At 42.7% G+C, this 18,019-nt stretch overlaps 2 protein-coding genes across 2 annotated transcripts; both read right to left on the minus strand.

Moving 5' to 3' along the window:
* Nucleotides 1-837: 837 nt before the first annotated feature.
* On the minus strand, nucleotides 838-13,030 carry LOC310808904 (solute carrier family 26 member 9; the record flags this gene model as incomplete). The annotated part of the gene is made up of 27 exons (XM_083676003.1): nucleotides 838-1,170; nucleotides 1,375-1,491; nucleotides 2,047-2,244; nucleotides 2,355-2,481; nucleotides 2,730-2,854; nucleotides 2,999-3,149; nucleotides 3,349-3,405; nucleotides 3,622-3,824; nucleotides 5,670-5,732; nucleotides 6,729-6,865; nucleotides 7,600-7,654; nucleotides 7,808-8,059; nucleotides 8,254-8,385; nucleotides 8,545-8,637; nucleotides 8,757-8,826; nucleotides 8,989-9,095; nucleotides 9,380-9,475; nucleotides 9,636-9,713; nucleotides 9,935-10,048; nucleotides 10,282-10,429; nucleotides 10,705-10,787; nucleotides 11,080-11,232; nucleotides 11,544-11,708; nucleotides 11,857-12,032; nucleotides 12,120-12,230; nucleotides 12,461-12,600; nucleotides 12,906-13,030. The coding sequence occupies 27 exons, from the start codon at nucleotides 13,028-13,030 to the stop codon at nucleotides 838-840; spliced, it is 3,609 nt and encodes a 1,202-aa protein (XP_083532129.1).
* A 1,869-nt stretch (nucleotides 13,031-14,899) lies between these two features.
* slc48a1a (solute carrier family 48 member 1a) lies at nucleotides 14,900-17,534 on the minus strand. The gene is made up of 3 exons (XM_083674581.1): nucleotides 17,126-17,534; nucleotides 16,356-16,523; nucleotides 14,900-16,026 (listed from the first exon to the last, which is right to left on the minus strand). Exons 1-3 carry the CDS (start codon nucleotides 17,253-17,255, stop codon nucleotides 15,890-15,892), a joined length of 435 nt encoding a protein of 144 aa, XP_083530707.1. The 5' UTR covers nucleotides 17,256-17,534; the 3' UTR covers nucleotides 14,900-15,889.
* Between the last annotated feature and the right edge of the window lie 485 nt (nucleotides 17,535-18,019).

Raw genomic sequence — 18,019 nt, forward strand, 5'->3', positions numbered from 1 at the left:
CACAGTAATGTCACGACATTAATAACAAAGTGTCTACTTATGTTGATATACTGTATTCTCCAGAACAAGCCTGTACACTACATCATGACCTGTGTAAAAAACACAATCATATAATAATGGTGTGCTATTAGACAGAGAGTTCCAAGACAACACCGCCATGTGAAACTGCTGACGCTAAGTTCCTCCCTTCGCTCCAGCTTGCCCTTTTATAGAGCCAGAGGTCTCCATGGGGACCAGACGGCCTGCTCTCCACACAGCTGTTGTGTCGATGCTCTCTCTCTCTCTCGGTTAATTACACCACTGTTTCACAAGCAAACAGGCTTCGTCAGCAATTTGATTAAATATGAAAAATAAATCTCCTTTGTGACTTATTTTCTGTCTATCTGTTTTTCATGGTGTTTGACTATCCTTTAGTATACTGCCCCCTGTCCGCTGAGTGCGGTACTGATGAGGTGGATGTCACGTTGAAAAGAGCACTGTATACAATGCCTGCTTGATCTGAACCTAATCACGTTTACCCTGTTTAAGATTGATATGAACTAACTGTATGCTCAGGAATTCAACAGCAACAACTACATTGACATAATTACAACTAGAAAATTAAGTTCCTGAAGAAACTTTTGGGGCTTCAAATCAAATAATGACTGTATACAATGGCCAGGGTACAAAAATCATATAACTTAATATAACAGGAATAAGAGTTACAACATTGATATTCTCCTCCAATGCTTTTTGAGAAGGGAGCGAGTGGAGGACGGAGGAGAGGACACGAGGAGTTTCTAACAAACGAGAAAAAAAGCCAATGAGTCAGGCCAAGGTCCCATGCTACCCGTGTGATCAAACAGGGAGGCGGACCTGGTGATGGTGACAATGGACATGGTAACCAGGGTGACGACTGTCATGGGAGAGGAAACCATGCCGATGGGGATGACTACGGTGAACGGAGCCTTGGCCAGGGCGTGGCTTTCGGCCGTGACGGTGGCTGAGGCAGTGGCCGTGATTGTAGTGGCGTGATCGATGGTGAGGTCTGTGGTGTCTTCCCCAGAGAGAAGCTCTAAGCAGCCTGGTGAAAGGGAAGGAGCCCTGGCCACACAGGGTCCCTGTATAGTCATCCAGATCCAGGGACCACACCATGGCCCCACCCAGCTCCAGACGCTTCAGCTCTCTCATCTGCACGGGGAGGGGCACCGTGGAGGGAGTATTAGCTACACATGCACTACCAATGGGGATATACCACTGTATGGGCTAACACGTTATGGGCAATTTTTTTATTTTATTTTATTTGACTTGATTTTATTGAGGATGAGTGATGATGATATGGAATGTGTGGCAGGGATACCGTGTTGATGCAGACCCTAACATCCGGTACGGTACCTTCTCCTTCAGGCTGTTGTCAAAGCTCAGCCACTGGTCATCCTTATATGCATGGACCATCTTCGTTCTCTCATCAGACTGCACAAAGAACGCCCCGCTGTTGATGAACTGACACACCTGAGGAGCCAAGTATAGATAACCGTCATCACCTGTCAGGAAGTGTAAACTAGGAGGTCTGACCTTTAACACCGTTGCCTAGTCTCTCTGGATAGACGCTGGGTGCTCTGCCTGCTCCACACGGCTGTGAAAAGAGTTTACTGTCACATCATTGACATCTACTAACAGACAGTCTCGTGAATATCACCTGACAGATATATAGAAACAGTCGAAATTTGAAATAGTCGAAATAAGCCTTATTGCCTCTAAGCCTCGCACAGCCTACATAATTTATCGTTTTATTGTTCTATTTTGTATTTTTTTGTTTGTTATTTTGTTTATATTTAGTTTTTTGTAAATTTTTTGTTCATATTTTGTTTATATATATACATTGTTGTTTTTTATGTCCCATGCACCAACCTCACCACGTCAATTTCCTGTATGTGCAAATATACTTGGCCAAATAAAATAATTCTGATTCTGATTCTGATAATCATCCTGTACATATTGCTCATGTAACATCACGCTATCTACATGACGTGTGTGCTTGTCTGGGATCTGCTTCTCTGCATTTACCTCATAGTAAGGCATGACGTCATGTGCAGTCTGAGGCTGGGTGTATTCCCCTGTGTCATCTTCTAGTGCTGCCTCTCTGTCCTCGTGATAGATCTCCAAGTTCTCCAAGATTCGGGGCACCGGTGCGTACGAAGGAAACCCCAGGATCAGCTTATGGGAATCCACTCCCTGAGAGAGCCAGTACTGGACTAGATGGTCCTGGTGAAAACAGGTTTGTAGAATGACTGAATGGAAGGCAACTAAAACACTTTGGAAATGATGTGAAGTGTAAAATCAGTGATGATGGGGAGATGGTGAGTGTACAGTACGATGCTCAGAGGTGTGTCCAGAGCTGGCTGCTGCTGTTGGCTGAGGAGGAGGGGACTGACGTGGCCTGGCATCCCCTCCAGTGGCCCGTGGAGGTCATAGTTCACCAGGGAGATGAAGTCAACATACCTGCAGGATCAAAGACAACAGCTCATCATGACCATTTAATGCTGGACATGTTCGAAGAGTATAACATACAACAGTACAAACTAGTGTCTGTATGACATTTCACATGAACCTTGCCATTTGTCACTGCCCTGGACATACTGGACAATAGGACTCTAACACCGTGTGTTAGAGTGACTGTATGACTGTAACTCTGTGAGGTCGGTGTGTCTCGATGGGTCTGATTCGTCAGGGTGCTGCTGTGGACTCACTGGGGGAACGAGTGTGCATCATAGGCCTCTCTGGCGTAGTCCTCCAGCCCAGACACGGCCGTGGAGAGGAGCAGGGTCTCCCTCTCTGAGAGACGAGCCTCCTCCTGGATCCCTCCCCGCAGCTCCTACACCACACACACACATGCATGCACGCATGCACACACACACACACACACACACACACACACACACACACACTGTACTGCAGCCACACAACACACATCAAAGTGGTCAACTCAAGAAAGAGGATGTTTCATCTAAGGTCTTACTTTTAGTAGAAGAGTGAAGAGACTCTTATTCCTTTGGGCTCCAGTTTGCCACACCACATCCAGTCCATCAAAGCCTTCCTGCCTCAGGTGTTTCAAAGCAGAGTGAACAAACATCTTCCGGCTGGTTTGGTTAGAGGACATCTGGATGAGCCTAGGTCAGAGAGAACGTCGGATGTGACTGAATGAAAACTCTTCGGATTCAAATCCTAACTTTGCTTCCATGTCCAGAACTCATCGAGCAGAGGAGTTACAGACAGCTGTGACAATGCTATGCAGTATACAGGGTGTACTAAATACACCGAGATTATTGCGAGATGTTTGTGACCGTAAGTGATGGTAGGGCCATTGACCTTGTGTCATTAGAGCTCCATCTCCCAACAGCTAGCAGAGTCTTCAGAGCTGGGTTCCTGATGGAAGGTAAAGGGGTTATGAAATGCATCTATGGTTGTGGTATGAGCTCACAGATACACAGAGATACCCCCCCCCCCACACACACACACACACACACACACATACACACACCTGCATGCAAGTACAAGTACACACACATACACACACACACACACACACACACACACACACACACACACACACACACACACCGCCAATGCTACAGAACACACCTCTCCTTGAGCTCGTTCAAGGAGCTAGAGATGGTTTTGTCCTCTAGAGGGAAGGGTTTGATGTTATATTCCTGGTCCATGTCTGCAGCATAGATGATGTGGGTGCAGAGGAATGGGTCTGTCTGGTCCAGGTTGAAGGGGGGCAGGTCAGGATGGGACTGTGATTGGCTGTTCAAATAGCACACCAGCCTGGACTCTTGTCTCTGATCACAAATGGCTTAACATAGTGAAGAAATACACATGGTTTATCACATTTAAAGCTATAAATGATCCCTTTACTCTGTATGCAAACTTAACATTGTATATCCTCTGTGTGGATACATTAAGAGGTGTTCTGTAAGATTCAAAGGCTAATACCTCAGTAACATGAATACCAAAAACATTTGATATAGATCTCTAAGTCTAAGGGATCATAAGTAAGCACACTTACCAATAGAGACCAAAAGCTGGAAACAAACCAGAACTAAAAGGAACAGAGCAACATTTAAACTAATAAGAATATAACATGTTCTATACCATTGTAATCTAAAATAGGCCTTTAGTTCAACATGTAACATACCTGCAGCCAAATTCATGTCTGTCGGAAGTCCAGGTGAAAACATTGACTGATGAAGACTAAGAAAGTTCAAGAGAGAAATTCATACAGTACATATGAAAAGATCATGTCCTGGCTCTATCAAAGCGGTGGGTTATATTTCATCCCACTAGAGGGAGACGTTAGTCCATGTGACTGATGTAGGCCTATATAGGTGTTGTGACCAACTAATCAGGTCGCTGGACTCCCTGCCCGTCTTCAACATGGAAATCCGACTAGGCTAAGTGGTTTATACTGTATTTATCCAGGTACATGTGCATTTTCAATATCTAAACAAATGTCTGAATGGTGTAATTTAAATAAAATAAGGATTTCCTTTATGGTGGAGAAAGTTAATGGACAGTGGAAGTGGGGCATATCATATTAGAAAGACATACATCGTACTTGCCAACACTAGTAGGCTATTTGTACATAACGCACTTGCCTCCCGTGTATCCCTCTCTCCCTCTCAGCAACTGTGTACCAGCGAATGGCTTAAAACAACGGAGAAAAAGGTATTATAAAAATAAGAAAAATATCCGCAGATTTAAAGAAATAGGCTACTAGGCCTGACCGTCAAATGTGACATAATAAACTAGGTGACGGACTTCTTTGACCGACGCACCTGTCACGGTCTATTGTCAATGGTCACGGTGCCTTCTTCTTAGCGAATCAAATGTTACTTTCCTCCATTTTTGTAGTTGTCTGAATACTGATGAAGAAGAGAATCACATTTTACGTTACATTTTACTTTGTGCATTTAATTGGCCTCCTAACAATGAGCAACATATCAATTTCGACTTAAATTGTACTTTTTATCCAACAAAATAATGAATTGCCCAACAACAATACCCCGTTTATTAACATTATATAATAAATACATACACATACAGCATAATGTATAACAAGAGATACAGTTATGCACCATTTCAGCAGAAAAACATAATTCCAAACACTATTATGATTATATTTTTTCCTTATTTGTTACCTTGCAATTTAGGTGGTCAAAGATTGTCTAAAAATGTCTAGAAAAGAAAGTGGTGCCTAGTGGTGCCTGGTGGTGAGTGGGGGAGTAATATGGTACTTTACAAGTTAACATTGAAATGATGGCCTCCAAATCAATGGTGCGAATTCAACACAGGACAGGAGCAAGACAAAGTTCACATTTAAGACATGGAATGCTAAACAGTAGGGATGGCAGCAGCATTGGTAGGCAGCATGTGGATAACCTTATAAGAGCAATAATTATCTTCCATTTGAATACAGTTTATTCATGTGGTTCATTCCTTCAGCATTACACACACCAAGTGTTCAAAACATCTCCTGTAGATAGAAAATGGTCAATCGTTACTGTGGAATGATGAATTGATATTAGCAGATGAGATATAACCCTCATTAATACAAATGACGTTTTACTCAGACTAAGTATAGCCCAGAGCATCCACAGGAGTGATATTGATTTCGGATACAGTACCTGCTCCAGGTCCCTCTCCTGCTCCTGAATATTAAGGACCAGCTCCTGTCTCTGTCGCTCTCCCTGTAATCCCCAGAGAGGTATAGGTACACTTCAGTCATGCAGCCTCTCATCACCCTCACACTACAGTAACCCATTCACAGTTTCACACCAGGGGAGGCTGGTGGAGGTAGAAATCGGAGGACAAGCTCATTGTAATGCATGGAATGGAATGAGCAATGGTATCAAACATGTGTGAGCCTGTGCTCCGATGTTTGTCTCCATCAGCCTCCCCTTCCACACACACAGCAAGTGCCCATGTAAAAACATCATCAACACATTTCTACTATGATTCTGTTGCTCTCCTGAATGTGTTTGTGAATCAATGATATGGTAAGGCATACATGGTAAGGCGTACTGGTTTTGGGAAGCTATCCACTAGGTGCAAAGAGTGAGAGGAGAGGAGAGACACAGATTGACAGATAAACACAGGCAAACTTGTTATATTCATGACCTCTGTCGACAACAGGCTTTATATTTGAAGTTCCAATATTTTTCAGTTAACTTAGTTTCCTGGAACTTTGTTGATTTTTTTCTGATTTTCTGTGTACCCTTGCTGCCCCAGATAAGGTGGTGGAAAATGAGAAGAAAGGAAGCAAACAAAAGTGGAAGGGGGTAGGAGATTACTCAATAACCAGGAACACAGTTAATGAAACTACTGTATATCATAATTTACTGGAACTCACCCCTTATCACACACTGACCCTCTGTCTGACTGTTAACAGTGGGGGGTTTTTGTGGGGGGGGTTTTTATCTCTGAGGTCTTTTTATCACTGAGTTAATTGCAGAACATCTGTGAAGTGTTTGAACTGGACCTTTTCCCATCGATTTGATACCTAGAAAGTGTCCTTGCATGCCTATGTAGTCAGCAAGACGTTCAGTTGCAACAGGTATAAAAGGCTTGGGTAAATATATAACACACTGTAATTATTGACTTTATCTCCATCTCAGAATTCAGTGAGGAGCTATGAAGTGATAGCATGCATGGTTATTGTGGTCCGGCGTAAGAATGGGACCTGCCTTATCAGAGACCGCTGTGCTTGTCGACCTCTGCTGGGCATGGAGGATGGCGTCATGGACAGAGAGGAAGAGGTGCGCACGGGGAATACTGCCCTCCTCAAACACCCCTCCCCCCTCCAGCTCCTCATATACCTGGGCTGCAAACACACAAAGTCATGTGAGGAGTGAAATTAAGAAACTCAGATATCCTATATATTGAAACTGAGGAGGTATATTTGTTTGTTGAATAAAAGTATACAATATATATATAGTTTCTCTTTCAAATAATTGATTCAATGGTGTTGTATTTTGCCGTCAGAGCTTTTTTTAAAAGAAAATTGTGCATGACACTTCAGCTCAAGGACCTTGTACACCCTTTATAATACAAGGGTTTGCTTCTTTACTGAAAATGACATGCAGATAAGAGAAAGGGCCTTTTGTGTTCAGGGAATCCATCTTCCACCCAACAAGATAGAACTCCAATGACCTTAAACATTCTTTTACTTCGGGGAGCCCAAGGTATTGAATGTGTTACTCAGGGTATGGAACAGAGAACAGTTGGTAAATGAATGGCAAATGAAATGCCAACCTGCACTTTTCACTTTGATGGATCACCTCTTTATCTCAACAGGAAAGGGAAGGAAATAGAAAATTCTCTGCCTTATCATGGACATGCAGAAATGGGATTTGAACCATTAACCAGCCCCTAACTGTATACTCTTTTATCTTGTTGTACAAGTCCTCCACAGACTTCAAGTCACATACAATGGTGTGACTCAGCATTAGCTCCTGCAAAAAATGCCCTGTTCCCATGACAACTGCTTTCCCAGTGCTGCAAGTCACACTGTTTGACAGGTACTTTACTGACGACGTCATACAAACTAAATCTCACCTTGAACATTGGACAAGTATAGCTTGATCCCCAGCATCTCATAGCTTGAGTTCATCTGTGTGGAACAAACATTACAGCACACAACTGGTCTCACAACTCTGCAATACAAATCACTGGAAAAGGTTCAAATATATGCTATACAGTACATACTTCTGAAAAATAGACTGGATATGGTGTATTTACTACATGACACTGTTGGGTAATTGACCTTGGTGAGTAGTTTAATACCCATCAGGTCTATGAAGCAGACCCCAGCTAAGTCCAGGATGAGGGTGTGGAAGGGCATGGGCTGGGACTCGAGAATGGCAGGAGAAGGACTGGGTTTGTCCGGGTCAGGCGCCTGGTCTCCCAGCTCAATGTCACTGCAGTGGAAGTTGACATAGCTAGTGGGCGATTCAGGCTTGTTGGCACTGCCTTCGCTGATGTCAAAGTCATTCTGCAGCTCAAGCTGTGATATAGTCTAGACATTGAGAGAGACATAACCACAAAATAGTCATCTTATGTCAACCACAGGTTCAATAAAATGACTCAAGCTACAGTTTAAGCATAGTTATCCCATGTGATATACCGTATACACATTTTAAACCCAAAGGTTGGATGATGCTGTCTCTTCAGGATCAGAGGGCGTTGCTCAGACCCACTCTGATCTCTTACCTGAGACTTCATGGTCACTAGAGAACTCGGCTTCCTCCTCTTGGTCTCCTTATCTTGACACTGTAGTTCCTTTTGTTGTTTCTCCAGAAACTTCCTCCTGGCCAGCAGAAGTTTACTTGGGTCCAGCCCGGTCTACACACACACACACACACACACACACACACACACAGACACAGACACACACACACAAACACACACAAACAAACACACACAAGTCCTACATAACTGAGCATGTGTGTCAGGGACTTTTTAGTCAATAGTGTGAGTACTCTAGGCCCACTCCCACAATACCTTTTTGATGACCTTGCGGCGGAATATCTCTACATTGGCAAAGTAGAGAGGGGAGCAGTAGTTCACTATTTTCACCCCCTCAACGGATTTCACCTGTAAAAGAAGAAAAATATCATATTAAAAAACACTGTAGACACATAGCATGTTTATAGAAAGCTATATGGTGAAAAAACACAACGACCCAGAGTATGTGGTCCCAACAATATAGTTACCTTGCTGTAGACCTTGGGATTCCTGTAGATGTCTGTATCCATGATCTGAGCCACCTCTGAACCATTCCGACTGTGAGGAACGTGCCATGTTAAAAATATAGGAATGTGCCATACTGCTGTATGCTTCTTCTTGTATTGATTCAAATGTAGAATTCCCCTCACTAAAACAATTGACTAAATCATGTTGTCATAGCATCAGTGTTGTGATTCGATGGAAATAGGATTCACTTACAACTGTGTTCGGAAAATGACCACGAGGACGGAGAACCCTACTCCGATGGCAACTCCATAAGGCAAGCTCAGGAAGAATGTGGCTAAGAAGGACACTACCCACACACACTGGACAAGAGACAGAACCACATGTCAAATAGTAATTTGTGTTCTACCAGTATGTATTAGAAAGTCTTCTGAATATCCTCATGTTAGCTTACATTAGTCTGTGGCAACATACACTTCCTCTTCATGTATTGAGAAAGACCCAGAGGTTTTTTCTGACCTGGAAAAAACTCTGGGCCCTAGTTACAGGCTATAACTACTGTATAGTCCTTACAGTTTTTCCTGGCCATGTCATATCCAAGAACAACTCTTTGTGACACTGATTATGAGTGCTGGCTCTGACTCACACAGTCCAGTTTGCTCTTCTTCCACAGGTAATAGGGATCAGCGAGCTGCAGGAGAGTGTTCTTCAGGTTGACTGCTATCAGGGCTCCCAGCACAGACTAGGAGTTAACAGAAATCAACACTCAATATATCACATATTATTTGTAGACGTTTGTCCAAAAACATGATTCCTGCTGTCCAACCCTCACTGTTAGCATTTGTCACCCGCATACAGCACACAGATGTTTCAATCTAAACTGTTTCAATAAAGGTCCTGACCTTGGGTAACGGTTTGAGGAAGGCCCCCAAGGCCAGCATGGTGACCATCACCACCAGCATTACACACAGACTGGCAAACTGTGAGAAGGGAGCAAGAATGAGAGTCTTCATTGAGTCAAGATCTTCTACTGTTGTATAAACTGTCATGAAACTTGGTACATGTATGTATGTCAGTATATCAACCAGCATGTGGATTAGCAACAAGAAATGATGGTTCAACATGAAAGTGAGAGATTTGTCCATGATCACTGTCTTTTGTCAAGATGTGTCTCTGCATGAACGTAATCCCTGGATGTGACCTGTGATGCTCCTCCAGCGCTGTCCACAGCCAGGGTGACTGACAGGGCACAGCAGATGACATGGATCTTGAAGAAAGACCCCAGAAAGTTACTGCAGCCAAGAGCCAACATCTCCTGCACAGAGACACACACATGGTCACATCAGTTCTCTTAGGACACAATGGAATGGCAGTAATCTCAGCATAACACATATATAGAACATAATATTATATTATGTTAGGACAAACATGTGGAATTCCTCATCCTATATGTAAAAATGATGTCAATGATCACATTATGTATAAACTTGTATTCCTGTATTTTTTGCTCACCCTCTTCCCTTATGCTTTACCCCTGAGTGTTTATACCTGATTAGGATCCACGTCATAGCCATGCTTTGCCGCCAACGTCCTGCCCATTGCCAAGTTGATCACATAGCCCACGATGGCCAGGGAGAAGGCAGTGCTCAGCATGTCCTCCCACTCGCTCACTTGTGGTAGGATGGGGGCCGGGAATCTAGGACAGGAGATTAGGAACACAACAACTTGTGAATGGGAGGAGAGAATGTGTGGAGGACTATACCATCAGCCATGATCGTGTGAGGCCTACTTATCATGTCATGCCTGGATGAGAAAAGATTTCTTTTTGGCAAAAATGTGGAGTTAACACAACTCAACACAGTGAAAGCGTGTTGCCTGCTTATTCATCACCATGATTAGTTTGGATAAGTCAGCCTTACAATCGCAAAACCATTATATCAAGCAGTACCAGGAGTCGTCTGTGTCACTTACCCCAGGGGGATCACTCCCACTATGTCCATGCCGTAGCGCTCAGGCAGGTCCAGCGGGCCTGAGATGGCAGTGGCCACCACCACCTGTAGAAAGGGAGACTCAGGATGAACCTTTTCTATTGGCCTTAGACTCCATTAGGGGCATTTTAGTCACTTACTGCCCACAACTAAGACTACAAGTGACTAAATAAACACTAAGCACAGTCGGAAACACTCTTGCTGTATGTGTAGATATCTACAATGTATTCAACTGAGGATGGTGAAACCACCACATACTATGATTATCCCAAGTTAAAAAAACATTGAGAAATAGCAGGTGATTAGTGTTGTTTATATACTGTATCTTAGGAGGAAGTGGCTAGTGTCCGTCACTCACAATGACGATCTCCATGGGGATGGGGAAGGGCAGCTTGTGGCGGTAGCGTGCGCTCAGCTCCTTCACCGCTATGAGAACCACACAGCTGACCAGAGCAAAGACCAGCGAGGCGATGTTGGTTTCGGGCAGGCCACAAACTATGTCTATTAGGGTCTAAGACACACAGAGGTTGTTATAGCAGTGGAAATGCAGTTGAAATCACTGTAGTTCTGAATGGAAAGATAAAGATATTCAATTCAATTCAAAATACTTTATTTATCCCACAAGGGGCAAATATGCAAGCAGGATTACAGACACATAAAAAGAAAATACAGTGTATAACACTGTATAAAAATGAACATACAACATCATCGCAAGAACAACACACCAATAGTTATTAAAAACACTTTGTGTAATGATAAAACGTTTAGCCAGAGAGATAGGAAAAGTGACTGTCATTTCTTTTTCAACTTAACCACACTTACATGGATGATGGCCAGTGGTCCACTGTATGGTGGGACTTTAATGCCAAAGATGTACTTGAGAACAGAGATGAGGATCTGCAGTCCTGCAGCCGTCATGAAGCCTCGGACGAAGGACTCTGACAGGTAGATGGCTACAAAGCCAAACTGCATCAGACCCAGACCCATCTATTCAGAATGAATGTGTTCAACCTGTCAGTCGCTTAGTTATCATGTAGTATTTAACTAATGCCTTTTTTATTTATGCCTTAATATATTATTGTTGCACAATACCCCTGCACAGTCATATTGTACTAACTCTGTGGTGTCCCGGTACCTGTATGATGGCAGTCAGGCAGGCCAAGGTTGCAGATATGCCCAGTCGAGCCTGGTTCATCTTCTCCTCATCCACCACTGTGGCGTTGATGGTGGTGTTGAAGTGGCTGAATTCAGACTCAGGTGCCAGTCTAAGACACACCATGCCCACCATGATGCTGAGCACAGCAAAGGTCCCTGGACAGAGAGAACATCCAATCACACTATAGGAACAAACAAATCTTGCCCTCATATCGAATGCAACCACAGTTGTCCAGAATTTACCTGGGACCATTTGATGAGCGGTGCCCATGAAGAAGTAGGGGATGAGAGGGAAGAAGGAGGAGTAGAGGCCATTGACAGGAGGAAGGCTAGCCAGCAGGGCGAATGCCATGCCTAGAAAGAATAGAAAATGATTACTCTACAGTATTAATGAAATAAGACACCTTTAGAAACTCTGAACATAAGCTATAGAATTGTCTATGTGGACTCATCAAAGAGTTAATAACACTGGTGGTAATGTATGAGATCTATTAGCGTGGGTTGAACCCCCCTGAGCATCCCTGTAATTTCGAACGGTGACATTTTCAGGATTTCTGAAAAACAGAGAGAGGAGAGAAACAGACCCTGAGGAACCTGAATGGTGCCTGCGCTGACCCCACTGATGACATCACAGAGCAGGTTCTCCTTCACTTTGTATTTGGGCAGCCAGCTCAGCACTGGCAGGTGTCTGAACAGCAGGGACTTCAGTCGAGGCCCAGAGCACCTGGTATGGTACATAGACATACAGTATTCAACATTCAGATCTGGTTAGAACACACGGTTCATATCGCCCCACCTGTGACTCGCCCTCCTTTCTTCTGGCACAGTCAAAGCCTTGGAACAACAACACAGATCTATTCAGGGAAACATTATGCAAATCAGTGTCTCACTAGCTGGTCCCACATCGGGGCAGATGTGGGCCACATTTTTGCCCATCCCAGCACTAACACACCTGATTAAATTCATACAAGGGGGTTTGATTGGTTGATTGATTGACTGATTGATTGATTGATGAGTTGAATTATGTACCTGAAGAGTTTCTTCACTTTCTCTCCTATGGGGAACAAACGTCTCTTCTTGTCATACTCCTCGTCAAAGTCTGGTAGAGTGAACACTGGCCTGTTGATCACATAATGGGGGCGGTCTTGGTGCATCGCTGCAGCCAATCAAGTGACAGTTAGACAGGCCAGGTGATGCTGTTGTCCATGAAGCTGCACTGTGGCTTGTAAATGAAAGAATTACTCAAAGCTTACTCACACAGAGAACAAACTTCTGCTTCATATGCTACATACATTATCTAGGCTTCCATACACTTGGTATATATATATATATATATTGAATAGTTCCAAAAATTGGAGGTGCTACATAGAAACATGTGACCTCAGCATGGACTGTAACAACTTTATTAACTGTTATAACAATCACCAAAGACGTTTACATACAGGCTTTTGTTGACATTGTTAGTTGAATGAAATGCCCTTCTTCCCCAGGTAGAAACCTCTCCTGCGTTGCCTGTGAGTTTCCTAATCTAACCTTGAGAGGATTGGCACGTCTATCACTATCGTACCTGAATAGAGTCAGATAACCAAACACACACTCCACTTGCACATGATCACCCCCTCTCACCTTACAAGAACCATTTTCATACTGAAACAATGGAAGAATGGATTGTGTAGTATTAATAACAGACCAAAATTCAAGATTTATTTCAAGGATCGTAAAAACACATGAGTGTTTGTCAGAGCCAGGTATTGTATGTTATTTCAAATAAAAGACCACAATCGTACATTTGGATGAAAATGAAGTTCTACGTGAAATAATAATCTCTGATACAATTCTTAGATTGAAACATGCCAGTTCTATTTCAAAGAAGGTAGGGAAAAGCCACAGCAAAATGAAGAATAAAGAATATTCTGCACTATACCTTACAATGGAAATGAACTATCTGATGTCATTGGTTTCTGATGTGATGGTCATCCACAGGTCTCCACCAAGTTCATTACTGGTTTTATACTAGAGGTGTGGTGACACTAACTGGGAGGAGCTTTGGGTTGCAAACTCTGCCAGAAGGGGATTCTTTTGTGTTGATACAATGGCATCCTTATTCTTACTTATTGCCTCAATCTAATATTGTGGGTTAATGGGAACTGCACCTTTATTTAAGCAGGTTAGTCATTGACAACACATTCTCCTTTACACCTACAACCTGAGCAAGAAGGGGTAGTGAGATGAGCAGCAAAGCAGACAAGTGAAGTTACAAAACTTCAAAGCAAACAGTACTTAAAAGTCCTAAACAGACATCCAGTATTTACAGCAGACATGTGGTTAGGCAGTCACACACAACATTAAACACATAAAGGGAAACTTTATGGAAACTGGGGATGGAGAAGAATGGGTTGAGTTTTAGGTCCTGTTTCATATTTATTCCAATAAGTTGCAACTGAGTGTTGGAATGTTTTGGAGCGGGAAGCGGGGACAGACACAGAGATTTTAGCGTAGGCTGTAAGATGACTGTGACCAGTGAATTTGTCTGCTTGCGAGTGAGGGTAGGCCAAATTGAACAGAACAGTGGTGGGTGCAGAAGGGGGCGATTTGGCCACAAATGTGCTCATGTTCAACTTTTTTGAACTATCACTTTAACTGGGAGAGAGTATTGCTGAGGCTACATATGCACATGATCAGTGATATTCTCTTATTTAAACGGGTTTATTGTTATGGGAAACCACAGCTGTTAGTAATTAGCAGAGGTATCTGCTAATGGCAGATTCTCGTCTGAACACCTCGGCTCAGGTATACTCTAAGTGTCTGTCACGCAGGGAGGAGCAAATCATTATAAATCATATTCATATTTTATATTAGTTGGAGACTGATATATATCGGATTTAATGTTAACTTGTGTCACTGGTTTTGTGTTTGTGTTTTCTTTCACACACACACACACACACACACACACACACACACACACACACACACACACACACACACACACACACACACACACACACACTTTAAGACAGTTTTAATTTAATTGTTCACAACATGAATGGTAGTTATAACTAAAGAACAAGTAGCAAAAGGAAGAATTGGAACTTACACCAAACAATGTTAAACTTGATGAGAATAAAACAAAGCAAAAATACAAATAGTACTGATCAACATACATGTAAAGGTGATCATATACAATAATGGAAACATTAAAAACAAGTTGTCTCAGTAGATCAGTTCCACACATATTCGTTTTTGCATCATATTCTTATTTCTGCTAAATATATGGCAGCATTGGGAGTGCAACACAATGGAATCAAAACCATCATTTAAAGTGCAATTGTTTGCCACATTCAGGATATAATAGTGTGTTTTGCTATCTACAAGAGAGGAACAAATATACAATAAAACATACAATAATCCTGACAGAGCAAAGGAAGGCCAAAATAAAGCTGCGTCCCCTAGTGGCAAACAGAGGAACAGCTTAGAGATGACATGTACAACACACAGACAGCCTTTTCCATTTAGATCTTATCAATGAGATGTCAGAGAAACAATACATTAGAATCTGAATAAAAGTCTACAAAACAAATCGTTGTGACAATATGGTACGGACAGTTAAATGCTTACAGACAGAAACTCCCACAGCCTACACGGCCCAGTCATGATCCATCATCCACCTAAGCCACTCTACAAAAAGGCTTTGACAAATCTTTCCTTCGAAACATAAGCCACTGCTGTCATTCCAGCTAAGCAGTTTTACCAAGTAAATATGGCGACACCAGTACAATGGGTAAGGTGTTAGGTATAGGAAATGAGGAGAGGGTTGGACATGAATTTAGGGCTTAATATTCCACAGTGTTCTAACTATGTGGGATAAAAGTCAAATGACTTCAACTCCAGCCTGTCCTCTTGCCCTCCCATCAACCTGTCCTCTTCTGTCCTCCTCATCTCTTCATAAAATCTCTTTGGCCCACTGGTGACCCAACCCAAACCCCATAGAGTCTGACCCTGTACATGGGAGTTGATCAGAAGTCACTGAGGATGCTGATGTCAGCGAACTCCAGGCGGTATCTGTGTGAGTAGAGGGCCAGGAGGAAGGCCCATTTGAGAGTCAGGAAGCTCCAGATACAGGACAGGTACAGGCTCGTTGGGTCAGTCAGAGCTGCAGAACAGGACAGAAATAAACTGTCAGAACATTTATGCACGGTACAATTTCTCCTGCTTCAGAGATGCAATATTCAGATATGTCCAAGTACTGCATAGAGCTCAAACCACGATAAAGCACACCCTCTTGAGTGTTATTGCTTCAATATATCACCGGCAGGATAGGCTCTAATATTGGGAATTCCAAACCACCCGTTCTATAAATATATACCGTATGTGGGCCTACATGCAACAATATACTGTCTGCTTATGTATGTTTATGTTTATGTGTATGTACTGTATATGCATGTGACAATATGACTACATAAGCCAGAGATAGAAGCTTACATTGCTTCTTTGTGATGGCGAGGGTGAGGAAGATGGCAAAGGCCACCACAGCCAGCAAGGAGAAGAGGATGCCAACGAAGATGAAGAACTTGAGTCCCTTCAGCCAGGTGCGCCAGTAGTCCTGCAGGTACATGATGTGGGTGACCAGGGCCCAGAGCGCCAGCACCCCTGTTCGGTGGACATATACATAAAGGAAATACTTTATCCTACTTTATTACACTCCAGAGAGACTACAGAGGCACACTGTGACACACCGTGACAGAACCAGGGCATAGCTAGTATGCTAAATGAGGGAGCATCACTGCAGAAGACATTGCTGAATATAGGTTGTGAATTTGTGAAGTTGTGAATAGAGGCTGTGTAGGCTGTTATAATTAAAATCCTAAAGAGGATTGAAGTCTTTTATAAAATAATGGCCCAATCTGCTCATGTGATGCAAGAATGCGATGCATTTATCCCTTTACTAGGAAAACAGTCAGCCCATTCATTCACACGTTATAAGGAAAGACCAACGTCGTAACTACATTAGTCTACACTGCATATCCGTGCATTAAAATGGAGTAGTACTGAGTAGGCTACAAAGAAAGCATTTCCTAAAGAATCCCTAATAGAAGAATATCACACTGACACGCATATCATCTTAGTATGAGCAGTTTACATGCACGGCAAGAGATCAGAGAAGATCTACAAAGAGAAAAGAAGATCATAGGCCTATAAATCCGGTGATCAGACTATGGTGTCTCTGTCATGTTGTTGTTATTGTAGCATACCTGACAAGCCGCCCATCGCCGCCGTCCATGGTTGTTTATATGCGATGTTCCAGAACAGAAAAGCCGAAAATCCAACCAGCATGCCAAAGGTAGCATATCCTATACTGATGTAAGTTCTACTGGTCCCCATTAAAACACAGATGACAGTATCTTTGTTTTGGTTAAAAGATTGATAACGCAGCTGGGAGACTGTAGTAAAGGCTTTAAAAAGTCAGCTGACTAGTTTAGACGACGCCTGAGATTACCACATTCATTGTGATTATGTCATTCCTGTATCCTCAATAGTCACGAACAGACTGGCATTCAAAGTACACGAATTACTGATTATTGTTACAATGTGATTACAGAAATTAAACGCTTGCTACAATTATGTGGCAACAATATAGCCGACAGTCGACGGGGCGGTATGCTACAGTGGAAACAAAATAACAAGTGTTTATCGTCGCCCCAGGAATGACAAAGATTATGAATTTCTGTCAAGAACAAACTCTCTCATATATTTCGTCTTCAGCCAATTGGCAAATACAAATTATTATTCGATTCATTCGACACTGAGTTATTGCACATACAATGAATATGGTTTAGCTAGAAACTGTTAAACTGCGCCACGCGAAACAAATGTGCCGTAAATAGTGGGCAATAAATGGATACATTCAATAAGTCAACTATCATCGTTCCTCAAAAGATCTTTGCAGTGAGGAAACCCCCGAGTGACAGATCTGAACAGCGCCTCCTATGGCACTGAGAGAGAGAGAGAGAGAGAGAGAGAGAGAGAGAGAGAGAGAGAGAGAGAGAGAGAGAGAGAGAGAGAGAGAGAGAGAGAGAGAGAGAGAGAGAGACTGTCGGTCTGTATTAACATGAAAGTAACAGAGATTATGAATTATACATAAGTAT

Source organism: Argentina silus, assembly GCF_951799395.1.
Source record: "Argentina silus genome assembly, chromosome: 8".
Lineage (NCBI taxonomy): Eukaryota > Metazoa > Chordata > Actinopteri > Argentiniformes > Argentinidae > Argentina > Argentina silus.